At 45.2% G+C, this 16,105-nt stretch overlaps 1 protein-coding gene across 5 annotated transcripts; it reads right to left on the minus strand.

Moving 5' to 3' along the window:
* Positions 1-15,834, minus strand: Slc46a3 (solute carrier family 46 member 3). 5 transcript variants are annotated; one of them, XM_027413699.2, is made up of 6 exons: positions 15,696-15,834; positions 14,927-15,059; positions 8,254-9,124; positions 6,312-6,395; positions 1,838-1,994; positions 1-1,196 (listed from the first exon to the last, which is right to left on the minus strand). In XM_027413699.2, exons 2-6 carry the CDS (start codon positions 14,954-14,956, stop codon positions 1,115-1,117), a joined length of 1,224 nt encoding a protein of 407 aa, XP_027269500.1. In that variant the 5' UTR covers positions 14,957-15,059; positions 15,696-15,834; the 3' UTR covers positions 1-1,114. The 5 variants fall into 5 exon arrangements, with proteins under 5 accessions (XP_027269500.1, XP_027269497.1, XP_027269501.1 ...); XM_027413696.2 differs by having other exon boundaries at positions 14,847-15,059; positions 15,696-15,828; XM_027413700.2 differs by lacking the exon at positions 15,696-15,834 and adding an exon at positions 15,469-15,608.
* Between the last annotated feature and the right edge of the window lie 271 nt (positions 15,835-16,105).

Here is a 16,105-nt window from a genome sequence, read left to right on the forward strand (position 1 = left end):
GTGGGTGGAATTCTTGTTTATTCAGTGATTGAGGGATAGGTGACGGATGTCAAGAACCCCAGCTGCATAGAGAAAGCAGTGTTTTGGCTGACACATGGTGATTTCAGTGAAACATGAGAGGGAGGACGAATTGAACTGTGTTTAGTGGACGAGCATGGATCTAAGTGTGGGTGAAATGTGTTGACATGGGATGGGGCAGGATCGGGCTGTGGTCACATGCTTGCCTGATTATTTTCCTATGAGCAACAGTCACTGAAGGATTGTAGCTGGCAAAGAAAAGGTCTGTTTTAGAAACATCCTTCTCAGCACAGTGTGGAGCCTGAGCAAGAGGAAAAAGGTAGGATGGTCAGAGGTGGGAAACCCACCCAGGGTTTGTGGACCATGATAGCCTTCTGCTGATCCAGGGAGTGAGAACAGACTGTAGGGTATGACTGACTTTATACACTGAGCCGTCTGCTCAGTTTTAAAATCTAAGACAGTTTTATTTATAATCTGAATTTGTACTCACTCCCCATTACATACAAAAAACATCATCAAGCTTGTCACTGAGTAAAATATTAGGAAAAGTGAAAAATACTTATTTTAAAAAGTGCTTCTCTTGGAGGATTTTTGCATCCATCAATAGAACTTTGATAGAGTCTTACAGAAGCAGTCAAGTATAGGGAGAATTATAAATGCCTGGAACATTATTTTCATACCAGTGATTATTCAGCACAAAATTTCTTCATTCTGTCATCAAAATCCCTGAGCAGTCAGAAGCCCATTGTGCAGACAAATAGACTGAGGTTGGGACTCTTTGGTTTCCATGAGAGACGGGGGCATGTCAGTGAGGTTATTGCTTCAAGTCTTACTGCGGTTTCCCAAGCCCTCCTCTGCTCTCCACTTTGTTCCTCTGTCCCATGGAGAAGTGAGGAGGGTGCTGGGGCCTGTTCTTCATCACACAGAAGAACACAGTGTGATGGATGGCCCCAGAAACAGCAGAGCTGAGCACTGCCACACAGCTCACTCGGTTTAGGGAAAGGACCTGGTAACAGACTGCTAATGACATGCTGGTTGTGAGGTGTATGTTCTTCACGAGCTGTGCATATGACATGGGCATCACTGCTGCCTGGCGTCACTCTGATGTATGCTCACTGGGCTCTTCCGGGACGAAGAGTGTGTAGCTTCCTTCTTCCCAGCCAATGCACTTGACACCCCTACAAACATTTGGAAAGGGTTAAAAGATACATAAGTAACCAAGATTCTGTTGCTTCCACCCATACGTGGCTTTTTAATAAATTATACAAGCTCTGTGTAATAGGCATATCCTGGCATTTTGAACTTCACTGACTTATTATGTATAGTGTTCTTAGATTAATAAAATAAATGAGTTTTTTCTCTCTCCTACACCCCCAAGATACTATTCTTAAGAGTGCCCATAAAGCTGGGTGGTGGTGGCGGCGGCACACGCCTTTAATCCCAGCACTTTGGAGGCAGAGGCAGGCGAATCTCTGTGAGTTTAAGGCCAGCCTGGTCTACTGAGCGAGTTTTAGGACAGGCTGCAAAGCTACAGAGTAACCCTGTGTCCAAACACACACACACACACACACACACACACACACACACACACACACACAGAGTGACCATAAAATGACTTTCATTTGTCTGTGACCCAAGGCCAGCCCCCTAGCCCTCAATGACCAATGACACTGTCTCATTCTAAATTCTCAAATTATTGGCAGGTGCATTCTTTAGAAAAGCACCCTCTGAGGCAAATGACAAGAATCTGTCATCCTGCATGTAGAGTTAGAAGATTCATTTAACCACATGCCTTCTGATGAGATGATGAGATACCTACCATAGACTGATGGCTGGGAGGACGAGGAGGCCCGCAGACAGCAGAAAAATGAAGCCAGGGTACCAAGCAACGGTGGCTGAATAAATACCGTTGTAAACAGAGGTTGCAGTGACTCCACTGAGTGTCTCTAAGAAAGCTATGCAAGCGAACAATGCACCTGGGGTGTGGAGAGAGAAAGAAAAAGAAAAGGGCAGACTTAAAAAACAACAATAAAGGGTGAACCAAGAGAATTGAAAACAGCCAAGGAGCTGGTGGGTGGTGGTGCATGCCCTTAATCCCATCACTGGGGAAGCAGATCTCTGTGAGTTCAAGGCCAGCCTGGTCTATAGAGTAAGTTCCAGGACAGGCAGAGCTACACACAGAGAAACCCTGTCATGAACCCCACCCTCCACCCCCCCAAAAAAAAACAAAATAAGAAAAAACTTCCCAAAACAAAAGAAAGGAAGGAAGGAGGGAAGGAAGGAAGAGGAAACAGCCATGGGACATGGCATGTGACCTCGAATGAGCCACCTTTTCACATCCTTGAGAAGGAGCGGAGATGCAATTAGGATGGCACATTGCTTGTCTAGCATGCAAGAAGCCCGGGGTTGGATCCCCAGCACAGCACAAACCGGGTGTGGTGGTACACACTTGTAATCCCAACGTTCAAGAGGTGGAGGCAGGTGAATCAGAAATTCAAGGTCATTTTTAGTTTGAGAGCCCTTTCAAACAAGAACAACAACAAAACCCTGAGAAGTAACCAACCCAGTTTGTAGGTGAAGGATCTGAGATGAGGTGTCCCCTGTGGACTTGATGGGAGAGATGTTGAAAACCCCAAATAGCCGAGCACCAATGTCTGCAGGGAGAGCTGACAGAAGTACCTCCAGCTGACTCTTGGAAACTACAGTGTCTCCTCTCTCAGCCTTGAGTCCAGCCACCCATTTGACAGAAAGCCAGCCATGGATAGGAAATACTGTGTGGACACTTATGTGTCTCCTTCAGACCGAGCTGCAGCTCTGGCAATCCCATGCCCATATCTGTTCTGCTTGCCCTGATGTCCTCAGAGCCCAGTTGTCCTAGCGAATGGTAGCCATTTCACACGCATTTATCAAATGAATGAATAAAGGTTTATTCAGTACTCTGGTGCTCAACAACCACCCCATAGCATGTACTGCCACCATGATTTGTGGTGATGCAAGGAGCCAGTTTAACTGGCTTTCCCACCTGCTCAGTTACACTGCTTTATTTGTGTTTCTTGCTATACCCAGGAATAGTGCTACAGCACAAAAAACAGACTGTGTTCTGCTGGTTCTGGTTCATAGGGGATCCGGCTATTCTCTAAGATAAATAGGTCGGGATGGGCACCATCTGTCTCACACAATGTTCTGCTGTGGAATAGCGTTAGCTCGTTGCTTGAGTTCTCTGGGCAATCCAACGTGTTAAGTAGTTGTAGAGATAAGCTGGATAAAATACACCTGAATGAGTGTACTTTCTAGACTTAAAAAAAAAAATCAAGCAACTCAAAACTCAAGCCTGTTTTATTGTGCTTCTATTCACACTCACTATGAGTTTGTGAGTGGTGCCAAAGCAAGACAACAAGTCCAAGACATGAGACTGTTAAAAACACAGGGATGTCCAGAAACATCACCTAAATGCTATTTTCCTTCTAGTTCTTCAAGCGTGTGATCTCCCACTGAATTATGCCCAAGCTTCTGAACTGTCAGAGTTCAGCTGGCAGAGAGTGAGTAGCACCCGGTGGCCTCTGTGCCGTGTCCCTTCTCCCTTGATTACTTGAAAGAGCATTGTATTTTCATAAAGTAACCATTTAGAAACAATAATGAATGGGAATATATTGAGCTATGAAAATTTTGCCACTATCTAAAGTACTTCTAAGTTTAGAGGGAGGCACAAGGTAATTATTACTTTTTGATTTATGAGTATGAGCGTTTGGCCTGCACGTTATGTATATGCACCATGAGCATGCCTGGTGCTGATGGAGGCCAGGAAAGGGTATTGGATCCCTGGCACTGGAGTTATAGATGGTTGTGAGTCACCATTCTGAGGCTGAGAACGGAACTCAGGTCCTCCACAAGAGCAGCCAGTGCTCTTACCCACTGAGCCATCTCTCCAGCCCTTTTATCTACATCATTTTTCTTTTATCACTCTTCCATTGGTGTCCCATCAAAGAAACCACTGCTGAAGCCAAGGGCGAAGTTTTGTTTCTCCATGGCACCTGTTCAGAGTTCTCCATTCCTAAGTGCTCTCTAGATAACCATTAAGACAGTCTATGAATGGCTCTGAGAAGACTCAGCTTCAGTCTGAGTGGCCAAGCACCAATAATAATATTTTAAAACTGATTGAAGTATGCAGTTTGCCTCAACATTGACAAAATCAACACAAATACAAGTGCACTATTAGGAGCAATTCATAAATACTCAGGTAGGAACATCTGTACGAGGCTAAAATATGAGACAGCTAAGTACCCAAGTACTGATGCTATCCGCAGGATATTATTGATGGAGGCCAGCACCAGCCAATATCTGCTAAGGGCTGTTCTTAATCTATGCCCTGGGTGGTGCCTCTCTACCTGCACCTCTGAAGCTCTCGTCTTCCCCGCATGTGGAGACTTCCTTGCTAGCCACCTTGCTGAAGCACTTGGTCAAAGGGACAGAGCAGAGCTAGGTTATGATGTATCTTTTCTGCCTCTCTGTTGGGGCCACCTGTCTGGCTGCCTCCCCACTGCACATTCCTCTGCATTACCTTCCATGGAATTCCCTCGGCTGTGTTTTCAACTTAGCCTCAGAATGTAACTGAAGGTCACTATCACCTCCTAATCAAGGATGGCCCTCAATGTATGCCAGCTTCACATCTGAAGGTTCAGCCAACCACCCACCAACCCTAGAGTTAGGTACCAAACCCACACAGGCAAGCTTTTTTCTTGTCACTATTCTCTAAACAACACAGTAAAATGACTATTTACAAAACTTATATCATCTTAGGTATTATGAGACATCTATAGATGGTGAGAGCCTAAGGGGTTATGTGTAAATTATAGAGAAATACTATCTGGCTTAAAACTATTTTAATTATTTACAGGAGTTCTTTTGTGTGCAAACTAATAGGTTTGACTGAAAATTTCACGAATATGCCACTGTAACTTGTTCAGAATGTTCGTGTCTGTGAGGGGGCTCTGGAACCTTCCCTGTCAGACACAAAGGGACAGCTGCATTTAGATGTTATGAATACAGTTAACCAGTGACTAGGGATAAGTGTGATATGTTTCTATGCTGTGGAAGGCCAAATGGAAACAGAATTCCAAGGTTTTTTAAGAGTTCCATGCAGAAACTGGACAACAATAAGAGAGCTGCAACTCACCCCACTCGACTTCCCCTTGCTGTCTGCTTCAGAAGGGATCATTCATACCTGGGTATAGATACCCAGGTACTGTACAACTCCAAGGTCAGGACAGACTTGCCCATGAAGTCACCTACTGGACCCCCCCTTTGGTGGGAAGGGAGTACATGGGGGATGGGCATGATCCATGGACGAGTATCATCCAGGCACTGAGCAGACATGAACCAGGTAAGACATCCATTAGCTATACCTTAGGCCAAATATCCTGTTGTCAAGACAAGACACACAATAGCCACATCTTAGGCCAAACATCCTGTGGCTCAACCTTGAAGGAGCAATAATAGGCTTCTAGCCAGAACGCAGCTAGAAGGAATAGGAGTGCTGTAGGTTCCCAGTGGAGAGAGCTCTTGACTCCGAGGTCTCCTTTCTTCCTCCAGCCAAGACAAGGCCAGAGAAGCCCTCTAAACCTGGGCCCCTGTGGAGGCTCATAGAAGTGGCTCTGTTCCATCTTGAGATAAGGTCAGAGAGTTCAAGCCTATTATTGCTCCTTCAAGGTTGAGCCACAGGATGTTTGGCCTAAGATGTGGCTATTGTGGGTCTTGTCTTGACAACAGGATATTTGGCCTAAGGTGTAGCTAATGTCTTACCTAAACAACAAGATATTTTGTTTAGGGTATGGTAGCTTGGTGTTTTGGCTTTTAAGGTGGTAATTACATTTATTTGTTTGTTCCTTGTATCATGGTAAGGAAGTCTTTTACCTTCCTCCCCTTTGGATTGGGGTATATACACGAACTTAGAACAATAAACTTGGGGCTGATCCCAGTATTCACTGGATGCTTCACCCCCCCACCCTCCCTCCTTCTCTCTCTCTCTCTCTCTCTCTCTCTCTCTCTCTCTCTCTCTCTCTCTCGTTTCTTGTCTATTTCTTTCCTCAATCCACACTCCTTTCAAGCCCGGACCAGATAAGTCTGCTGGGCTGGACAGGTCCCTAAGCAGGGCCCCCTCTGCCTGAGTGTAAAGCTTTTCTACCAAAGCTTAGTACTTCCTTCAGAAGGGAACCCTGAAGGGGTTGCAGGCGATTCTGAAGCTGGCAGCACCGATTGTACAGACTGAAGTCGGTACATCTTTACAGTAAACTCACCTTGTTCAGTCGAGGGGACGACCTTGGACAGCATGGACCGCAGGACAGAGAATGGTATCATGGTGAAAAAGAATGGTATCCTGACTGTGAGATGAACAGACAATCAGATAATCAAATCAGGGTAAGTCAAGATGCTCACTTGTCTAAATACCTCTTCCTATGAGCAGCCTGACTCACTGTAGCTGAAGATCCAGCTACCCACAGTTTTTCCTAGTAATGTAATGGACTTACTGACAGGCCATTTGAACCTTGCTTTATTCTAGAATTCTGGCTTTGGTCCTACAAATAGTATTCATTTGCCTATTTTCCTAATGATGTAATAATTTATTTAGCAAGTTTGACTACTAATTAGTTTTTACCCATTTAAAAATTATTATGAAAATTTTTGTTACTCTGTGTGTGTGTGTGTGTATGTGTGTCCATGTATGTATGCTTATGGGTATGTGTGTCCATGTAGGCATGCCCATGGAAGCCAGAAGAGGGCGCTAGACCCCCCTGAACCTGGAGTTAAGAGTTTTTGTGAGCTAGGAAACTGAACTCTGTTCCTTGGACAGTACCTGCTCTTATCCGCTGAGCTATCTTTCCAACTCCTTTTAAATGGTTTTTGTTTTTTGGACTTTACATTCTTGGTCCTCTTATTACTTTACTATGTGGCTATTGTGTGTCTTGTCTTGACAACAGGATATTTGGCCTAAGGTGTAGCTAATGGATGTCTTACCTAAACAGTGTACCTTTATAGGTACACTGGCTCTATATTGTTTTGTTGGTTTATTTTTTTTTGCTGGAAACTTCATGAACACAATTGCCTTTGTTCTTAAATTATGATATATATTTTATATGGATATCATGATATACACATATGATAAATGTATGTTTAATGTATATATTAAAATATTATGTGTATGACTATACATATACATACATACACACACATATACATATATGAAACAGGGTTTCACTGTGTAGTCCTGGTTAACCTGGAACTCCCTTTGTAGACCAGGCTGACCTCAAACTCACAGAGATTCCTTTGCCTCTGCCTCCTAAATGCTGGGATTTCCAGCTTTAACTTCTTCTTCTTCTTCTTCTTCTTCTTCTTCTTCTTCTTCTTCTTCTTCTTCTTCTTCTTTAAAGATTTATACAGTGTTCTACCAGGACGCCAAATTTCATTACAGATGGTTGTGAGCCACCATGTGGTTGCTGGGAATAGAACTCAGGACCTCTGGAAGAGCTGTCAGTGCGCTTAACTGCTGAGCCATCTCTCCAGCCCCACTTAAGTTATGCTTCTTAATAGAATAATTTTTAGTCATATCATAAAAGAATGGCATTTGCTTTTGCAAATAGTTTATTTACAGTATTTGCATATGTTGACTTAATATGGTCTCTTGAAACAGGGATGTGGCTTCTACTTTCTAAAAGGCACAATGCAAAGTCCTTTCTAGTTCTCCAAGACTCGTTATAAAACTCTCTGAGTGAAGCTTTTCTGTACCTATCACACAAAGAGAGAATAAAAGATTCTGAGGAATGCACCCAGTGATATAGGAGGGAGTTGAGCCTAATTGTGATTCTCCAAACTGTTTCTCCAGTAAGTGGCAATGACTTCCATGGTAGAAACAGCTGGATTGGACCAAGATTCCACATTACAGTGCCATTGCCTGTTCCAACGCAGCATTCTAAGGAACATTCATTTCAGTAAAAGCCACACTCAAGAACTGAATCATACCGAGAATGTCCCGCAACATTTTTGGCAAATTGGTAAATTTGGAAAATCGTGATGATTTCATATATGGATCATATTTTGGTAAGTCTGCTGTTTTAATTATTGGTTTCTGGCAAGCTAGCCATCTACTTTAAGTGGATATAGAACAGGTTATTGGAGAGCTTTGTATTAAGTGTGATCCCCTCCTCCCACTTGATAGAGAAATCAAGTACATTTGTAACTCACCTAAAAGCATCATCAGGGTGGTCTTGGTGAAAGCAGTCAGTGTCATTCCCACCACAGTGGTCAGAATGCCAATGAAGACAATGTGGATGTCCTCCAAGCAATAAGAAAACAGCCATATGCCTAGGAAACTAGTCAAGAAGGAGACGCTGCCCAAAGCTGTTCCATAGCCTATATAAACCGCATCCCAGCAGAGCGGAGAGGCCAGCTCATAAAGTGTAAAAATTGGAGAAATTCCGATTACCACAAAAAAATACATGACTATGGTAAAAATCAGCAGGCAGAGCAAAGACCGCCGCTTACCGGAGCCATTTTTAAAAAGCAAGTAAGTCCGGTAAAATAGGTCCTTGAGGTTTTCGCTACAGGACACAGTGACAATCTGAGATGAAGACTCCTTTATGGGGTCGCTGAGGAAAAACGAAATGTAGGTCAGGTTGACTGTAAGAACTATGGCAATGATGAAATAGGACCACACAAAGCCCAGTTCTCGGATAAAATAGCCAGATGACAGGCCTGTTAGCCCAGTAACGACTCCGAGCATAAAATCCAACACGGCTATTCGAATGATTTTCTGCTTGTAGTCTTTACACTGATCCACAATGTAGGCAAAGCAAGCGCCCCAAAACGTGGTGTAATTCCCAAAGAGGGCACCAATGAAGGTGGATGCAATGAGAAACTGGAGAGGAAAGCCAAAGTAGGATAGCACACACAGCCAAATGTTGGTTCCTAGAGAGCCAAGAGATGACAGGACCATAGGGAGTTTCCGTCCATGGTTGTCACTGCTTGATAAAAGCATGAAGGTGGACACCAGACCAGGAATTAACCCACTCATTTCCACCTGCAGATTGAAGAGAGATGTCTTTTTCTGAACTTCCTGCAAGGACAAAGAAGACAAAGTGTTTACAGATATGATGACCATAAAAAAGATTGTAGTGTGTACTTCCTTGATGTTGCCACTGATGGTGAGTGGGAGGCCTTGGGTATGTGGGGGGACAGTACCAATTAAGTTTTCATGCAGTTCATACAGCATATGTCAGGTTATATACCCACACTTAGTCATGATACCTGCACACCACTCATGGTAGGGACTCGTGGCTATTAGAAGAAAAATGCATGCATTGGTGTATCTGTTCATATAAAGGACATGTGCATATCACAGACTCTGGGGCTAGCAAGGGAATGGTATTTTTCCTCCCTCACCCCGTGAACCATTTGCACTGAGAGGTCATTGTGACTCCTGTTCTTTAGCCTGGGTGATGACCCTTGCTGCCATGGGTCTTCCTGTGGTGGCTACAAGAGGGAAGCAAACAGTTCATATGCACTTGCTTGATGGGCTCTAGCTAAGCAGAGCTCTGCTCCCCTTTTAACCCCTGTGTCCACAGACAGACTAGTGAGAATGGATTCCTTCATTTACTAAAGAAGTAATGAGATAGATTGGGGTGGGGGGGGTCTTGCATTGCTCAAGATAGTTGCAGTCTGTGCACTGAGAATATGATGACAGACAAGAGGGCGTGTGCACACAAGAGCACACACTTGGGGAGCTGTGACAGTTATTATGGCAACCATTCGGGGCTATTGAAAGAGGTCTGTGAGACTGGAGATATGGTTCAGTGGCTAGGAGCACTGGCTGCTCTTGCAGAGGACCCAGGTTTGTGTCCCATCACCCATGTGGTGACTCATAACTGTCAGTTACTCCAGTTCTAGGGGATCTAATGTCTTCTGTCCCCCAGAGGTACCAGGCACACACATGGTACACATACATGCATACTTGCAAAACAGCCATACACATAAAAAACTAATTTAAAAGCTCTTTTAAAGACACGTTGTGTTTGCCATGGCTCACTATTGTCCAATTCATGCACAGAGAATGTGGCATTTTTTTCAATGGTACATAGCATGTGTTAAGAGCAAAAGACCCATGTTGTCAGCAATCCAATAATTAATGAGCCAAAAAAATTAAATGTAGCCAGACAGTGGTGGCACATGCCTTCAGTTCCAACACTTGAGAGTCAGAGGCAGGCAGGACAGCCTGGGCTATACCTTTGCCTTCTTATACTCATTGTCACTAGTTCTGAGAACAGTATTGGGCACAAGGCAGGTTCTTGGTGGGTACTGAATAAACACATGGCTGAAGAAGATAAGGCCTCTGCCACTTGCTGGTCATAGAAGATATTATCAAATTATTATGTCTGTGGCTGCTTCTTCTGACAGGAGGGAATAGAGCCCTACTTTGCAGGCTGCTGAGAGGGTTACATTTGAGAGACATATGAGCTGCCTGGCACCAGCCCTGCCTATTCTGTGAGCACATCTTTGTGTACTTAGAGCAGCCATCAGGTAAATATTTCCTGAGTAAATAAATACAAAGTCACGTTTTAACCAACTTCTCAAACAGGCTTTCCCAATAGGATTCTTGCTTTATATTGGTCCACCCAAGTCTCTATCCTGCTTGCTTCTACATCCTCCTCTGCAGTCTATGGTAAAACATCTTCTTTTTTTTATGAGATTTTCTTTTCTTTCCTTTTCTTTTTCTTTTTTTCTTTTTGAGATAGGGTTTCTATGTGTAGCTTTGGAGCCTTTCCCAGAACTTGCTCTGTAGACCAGGCTGGCCTTGAACTCACAGAGATCCACTTGCCTCTGCCTCCCAAGTGCTGGGATTAAATAAGATTTTTAACAAGACAAACTCAAAGCACAGTTCCATCTAATAGGGAAATAAGACATAAACTGTGAGGTTAGAGAGATGGCTCCGTGGTTAAAACACTGGCTGCTCTTTCAGAGGACCCAGATTTACTTCTCAGCACCCACATGGTGGCTCACAATCATCTGTAACTCCAGTCTCAGGGGATCCTATGCCCTCTTCCAGTTTTTGAGGGCACTGTACGTATGTGGTACACAGACATACATGCTGGCAAAACAGTCATACACTTAAAATAAAGACATCTTTTTTAAAAATTGCAGAACAGACTCATGGTACCAATTTACTTCTTGAGAGGTAATCATGTAACAAGGAAATGGTATAGTTAGTGGTTAGAAAATTCCTTCTTCCTCAAAAGCCAACAAGCATGGCTAGAACCACCACTTCTTTACTTCTTAGCCAAAAGTGCCAAATACTGTGTAAGGGTCCCCATGGAGATTAAGCCCATTGCCTGTGACAAGGTGCAGAGATGAGCCTTCTAGTCACTCGGCTCTGAGAACTTGGAACTCTGAAAAAGTAGATAAAAATAAAGTTTTGTTATGAGACAAGGTCTCACTAGGTAGCCCAGGCTGGCCACTAATTGTAATCCTCCAGTCTCAGCAATATTACCTGTGTGTGTGTGTGTGTGTGTGTGTGTGTGTGTGTGTGTGTGTGTGTAGTTTGAAAGAAAATGGCCCCCATAGACTCATAGGGAGTTGCATTATTCTTCAATAATGTATGGCCTTGTTGGAGAAGTGTGTCACTGGGGGCAGGCTTTGAGGTTTCAGAAGCCCAAGCCAGGCCTAGTGGTTCATTGTCTTGTTCTGATGCCTGCTGATCCAGATGTAGAACTCTCAGCAACCTCTTCAGCACCATGTATGCCTGCATGCTGCCATGCTTCCTGCCATGATGAAAATGGACTGAACCTTTGAACTGAAAGCCAGCCCAATAAAATGTTTTCCTTTATAAGAGTTGTTGTGATCATGGTGTCTCTTAACAGCAATAAATCCTAACTAAGACATGTGTGTGTGTGTTAATAAAAAAGGTCGGAAAATAAGACTTTCATTAAAATATAAACTTTTAAATATCAAATATAGATGAGAGAGTGTAGTTTATTCTTTAACTAGTTTTTAATTTGTGGGACAAGGTATCCTTATGTAGCCCGAGTGGTCTTGAACTTGTAACCCTTTTGCTTCTCTTTCCCAAGTGCTAGGATTACAGATGTTTACTACAATAAGCGCTCTCTCATTACTATATCCTCAACCCTTGGATTTTGAGACAAGATGTCTCATTATCTTTCCCAGGTTGGCTTTGAACTCATGTTCTTCCTGCCTCTGGTCCCTAGACATTAGAATTATAGGCCATGTGCCACCATTCTGTTTAGTTAAATTTCTTCTTCTCTCCACACCCTGAAATGTAAAATAGTATCTTACTTGCTAGCACATAGGGTGTATCTATTATTGGGATGTGTCATAGTTCACTTCAGTGGTCAACTTGACACAAACTAGGGTCAGCTTGGAGGAGGGAACCTCAACTGAGGAGTTGCCTCCATCAGATTGGCTTGTGACCAGGTCTGTGGGGCATTTTTCCTGATTGTTAATTGGTACCACTGTGGGTGGTACCATGCCTGGACAGCCAGTCTTGGTTGTGTATGGAAAGCAATTGAGCAAGCCAGAGTGCCTCCAGGTTCCTGCCTTGGTTTCCCTCCATGATGGTTTCTGACCTATAAGCCAGATAAGCCCTCTCCTCTTCCAAGTTGCTTTTTGGTCAGTGTTTTTGTTTGTTTGTTTGGTTGGTTGGTTGGTTTTTTTGTTTGTTTGTTTTTTTGAGACGGGGTTTCGCTGTGTAGCCCTGGCTGTCCTGGAACTCTGTAGACCTGGGTGACTGACCTTCAGCTCACTGAGATCCACCTGTCTCTGCCTCCCTAGTGATGAGTGCCACCACCATCTGGTATTGGTCTCTGTTTTTTTCACAGCAACAGAGAAACAGACTTGGACAAGAAGTCCCAACAAATATGGCCGAGCAGTACAGGGCTCCCCATCATGATACACAGTGTCCTTTTACATAAAATGGACAGTGGGGCCAGCTTGTAAGAAAGAAATTTTGTTTTTCTAGTCTTCTCCCAGGGCTGGCTCCTTATTTTTAGTGACCAAGACACACACTCCTAGCTCCCCCTCATTTGAAAATCGAGGGGCCAGGCTCATACAACAGAGCTGGCTGCTAGAGATGGAAACACTGAGCAGGGGACAAGGCTCTCAGACTCAGAGGGAGGAGGGTGTTCTCTGAGAAGCCGTACAAGGGCAGCATCCAGAAAGTGACCAAAAGGAAGTAATCCAGGCAAAAGTGATACTGTCCGCCCCCTTCTTGTCTGGTCCTGTCCCAGCTGTGGGCAGCAGGGTAGGGCTAGGTGCAGGTGGTTCTACTTCCCTATTCCTAGGGAAAGCACCGAAGCTCTTGGGGCACCAACTTTGGGAGACAAGACCTGGAATAAGGACAGCCTCCTGAATATTAGTCCAATTGAAAACAAAACAAAAAAGGAAAAGAAAATAATCAAACAGAGAGTTTGGCTAAAATCTAAATGAGACCACATTGCTATAGGCAGTGTGTATGGGGGTGGGGGTAAGATGTAGGTCAGTAACCAGGTCTGGAGGGGCTAACACTGTCCTTTTCCCCCTAGACTCCTCCCACTGCCAAAAGGGGCTTGCTCCTATCACCTGGGGAGGGGTAAAGAAAATCCCCGACTCATATACAGAAATGATGAGTCCCTGACACCTTCTCACTCCAACTTAGACATCATAGTCATGTGATCATATACTCAGTTTCTTCCATCCATCTATATATCCTGCCTTCCCCTTTATCATTGTTTCCTTGAAATAAGGTAACCCAGGCTGGCCTTGAACCCACAACCCTCCTTACCCAGCCTGAGTCCTGAGCAGACTCTTGTGGAGAGCAGTAAACCATTCTGTAAGGCTCATACCCTTCTCTTTATGACTGTGCAGGCCCTTGGCTGGTCAGAAATGCTCTCTTCCAAGAAAATTCTCCCGAAGCATGAGGAAGTAAGGACAGGCCTGGACAAACAGCTGGACCTGGTCCCATCCAGCTTATACCTGATACCTTGGGGCAGCTGGGATTGTTTCAGGCCTTCCTTGGGGCCCTCTGCCATGCTCCTACCTCACACTCATTTGCCTGCACAGAGAGACCCTCAGATCAGAGAAGGCAGCCTAGCACCAGCGCAGCTCGGTGCCCTCAAGCCCCTGTCATCTGTGACTGTGAAAGCAGTGCCATTGTGTTTCCACAAAATATCTCTAATGAAAGCAGTTCTGAGCTGGTTAATGTGGCACTATAGGAAAATATCTGATGTCGCCCCTCCACTCTGGACCGGGGCACTGCAGACTTTTGACAAAGGCTGCCTCAGGCACCAACAGAGTGACAGAGGATGGCATAGCTCCTGTCAGAAACATACAGAACTGAGGAAGGCCCCATAATGCATTTTCAAGATACTGTGAGCCAAAGTGAGCACTCCCCAGTCCAGAAGTGGGCACATGACTCAACACTTATCTCTGTCACTGCCTCCTGACCTCAGCAAATGCTGCCCCACCCCCATGGGTGACAAAGGCCCTGGTCCAATTTTTTCAGACATTTGTTTTGGTTTCAAGAGACCAAAGAGTGATGCGGTTTTAGTGAGACTTCCTAAGGAGAAAAGAGTTGGTCCCACCCAGGGAGGGATTTTACAAAGAGAGTGATTAAAGGTGTTAGGAGGAACCATTAACTGAAATGGGAACTGAGAGAAGACCGCTTGATTTGAGGGTTGGTTGTTTTTTTTTTGGGGGGGGGGGTAGGAGGTTGTCACACCCTGGAGAGCCTCAGGTTAGGAACCTGTTTCCATTCCCCGTTGACTACAGGGTGTCAGGCTTTCATTTCTTACCTCCCGGAATGCAAAGATCGGGTCGCTTTTGTTTTGGTGACATTCAGAGACATTGCTACCGGAATCAAAGGTGTAGTTACCGTTTTCTTCCCATATCCTCCAGTACACATACTGCGCCGTTAGCGGGATGGTCAGGGTCATAGCAAAAGCGTTTAGGAGAATGGCGGGCTCGATGAATGAAATCTTCATATTGCTCAGGTGGGCAGATGGCGTCTGTTAGAGGGAGGGAGGAGAACAGGGAAAAGAACTCATCAGTTGATTCCTTATCCCGGAGGCTAAATTCTCAAAGATGGGGAAGTTGGAACAATGTGTCACAAACATGAGTAAGCAAAGAGAGGGTTGCAGATTTCTGAGAGAGTGCCCTTGCCGGGAGAGGGTCCCCGGTTCCTCTCCAAGGAGCGGACTAAGGTCTCTCAGCACTAAGTTCTCCCCGGCTCTGCTTAGTCAATGGCTTACAATGCTGAGCCGAACAGCACTGGCTGGTTCCCACAAGGTAAACAATGAAGTTCTTCGGCGACCCAGAGGTTACGCAACTGTTATTATTTGGCTGCGGGTTAAGGACCTTGTAAAAAGCAGCTCCCAAATCGGAAGGGGAGTTTCTGTTTTCGTTTTTTAAACTCACCCCTCGGTTACAGTCTTCCTGCCTAGCTAGGCGCAGACAGGACCGTTTTCAGGACTGTGTTCTCTGTTACCCGTGCGGGGTGCAGCGTCCCCTGGGTTTCCAGCTCGGCTCCCTATCCGGGGACAGCGGGAGGAAGGGACAGCGAGGTGGAGCTGGACGGCAACAGGGGGACGTCCTTGGGACGGGACACTGGAGCCCTGTTTGAAGGCAAAGCGAGATAACCGCACCTCCCGGTCGCTAGTGGCCCAGGACTCAGTCCCGGCTGCTCCCCACGCCGTCGCAGTCTCCTTCTTCGGGCCCCGGTTGTGACTCGACCGCCAAGCATCATCACTCGACCGGAGAGAGAGAGATCTTCGACCTGAGCTGTCACCCTTCTCTTGCTCGCTTGCGATTGGGTCCTGCGGCCGGCACCCCAGCAAGGATTGGTCTAGGGTAGTGTCACTCTCTTGAGCCTGCCTCCGGAGGCCCAGCCGACTCTTCCCCCAACTGCTGGACAGGTTGGGTGGCCCCGCAGCTTCGCGCAAGTACTGCGAAGTGTTTCTGAGTAAGAACTGGGTTTCACTAATGCGCCTATGAGCCTTGGCAGTTGAATCGAGAGTTCGAGAACAGCCGGGACTACATAGCGAGACTCATGACC

This window comes from Cricetulus griseus, chromosome 4, assembly GCF_003668045.3.
Source record: "Cricetulus griseus strain 17A/GY chromosome 4, alternate assembly CriGri-PICRH-1.0, whole genome shotgun sequence".
NCBI classification, from domain to species: domain Eukaryota; kingdom Metazoa; phylum Chordata; class Mammalia; order Rodentia; family Cricetidae; genus Cricetulus; species Cricetulus griseus.

Bases quoted from the DNA above. Each gene is read 5' to 3' on its own strand.
- Slc46a3 (XM_027413696.2), bottom strand. From the start codon at position 15,035: ATGAAGATTTCATTCATCGAGCCCGCCATTCTCCTAAACGCTTTTGCT. The intron at 9,125-14,846 runs GTAAGAAATGAA...TTGTCCTTGCAG, and splicing joins CGATCTTTGCATTCCGGGAG to GAAGTTCAGAAAAAGACATC. The intron at 6,396-8,253 runs GTGAGTTACAAA...TTCATCTCACAG, and splicing joins CACCCTGATGATGCTTTTAG to TCAGGATACCATTCTTTTTC.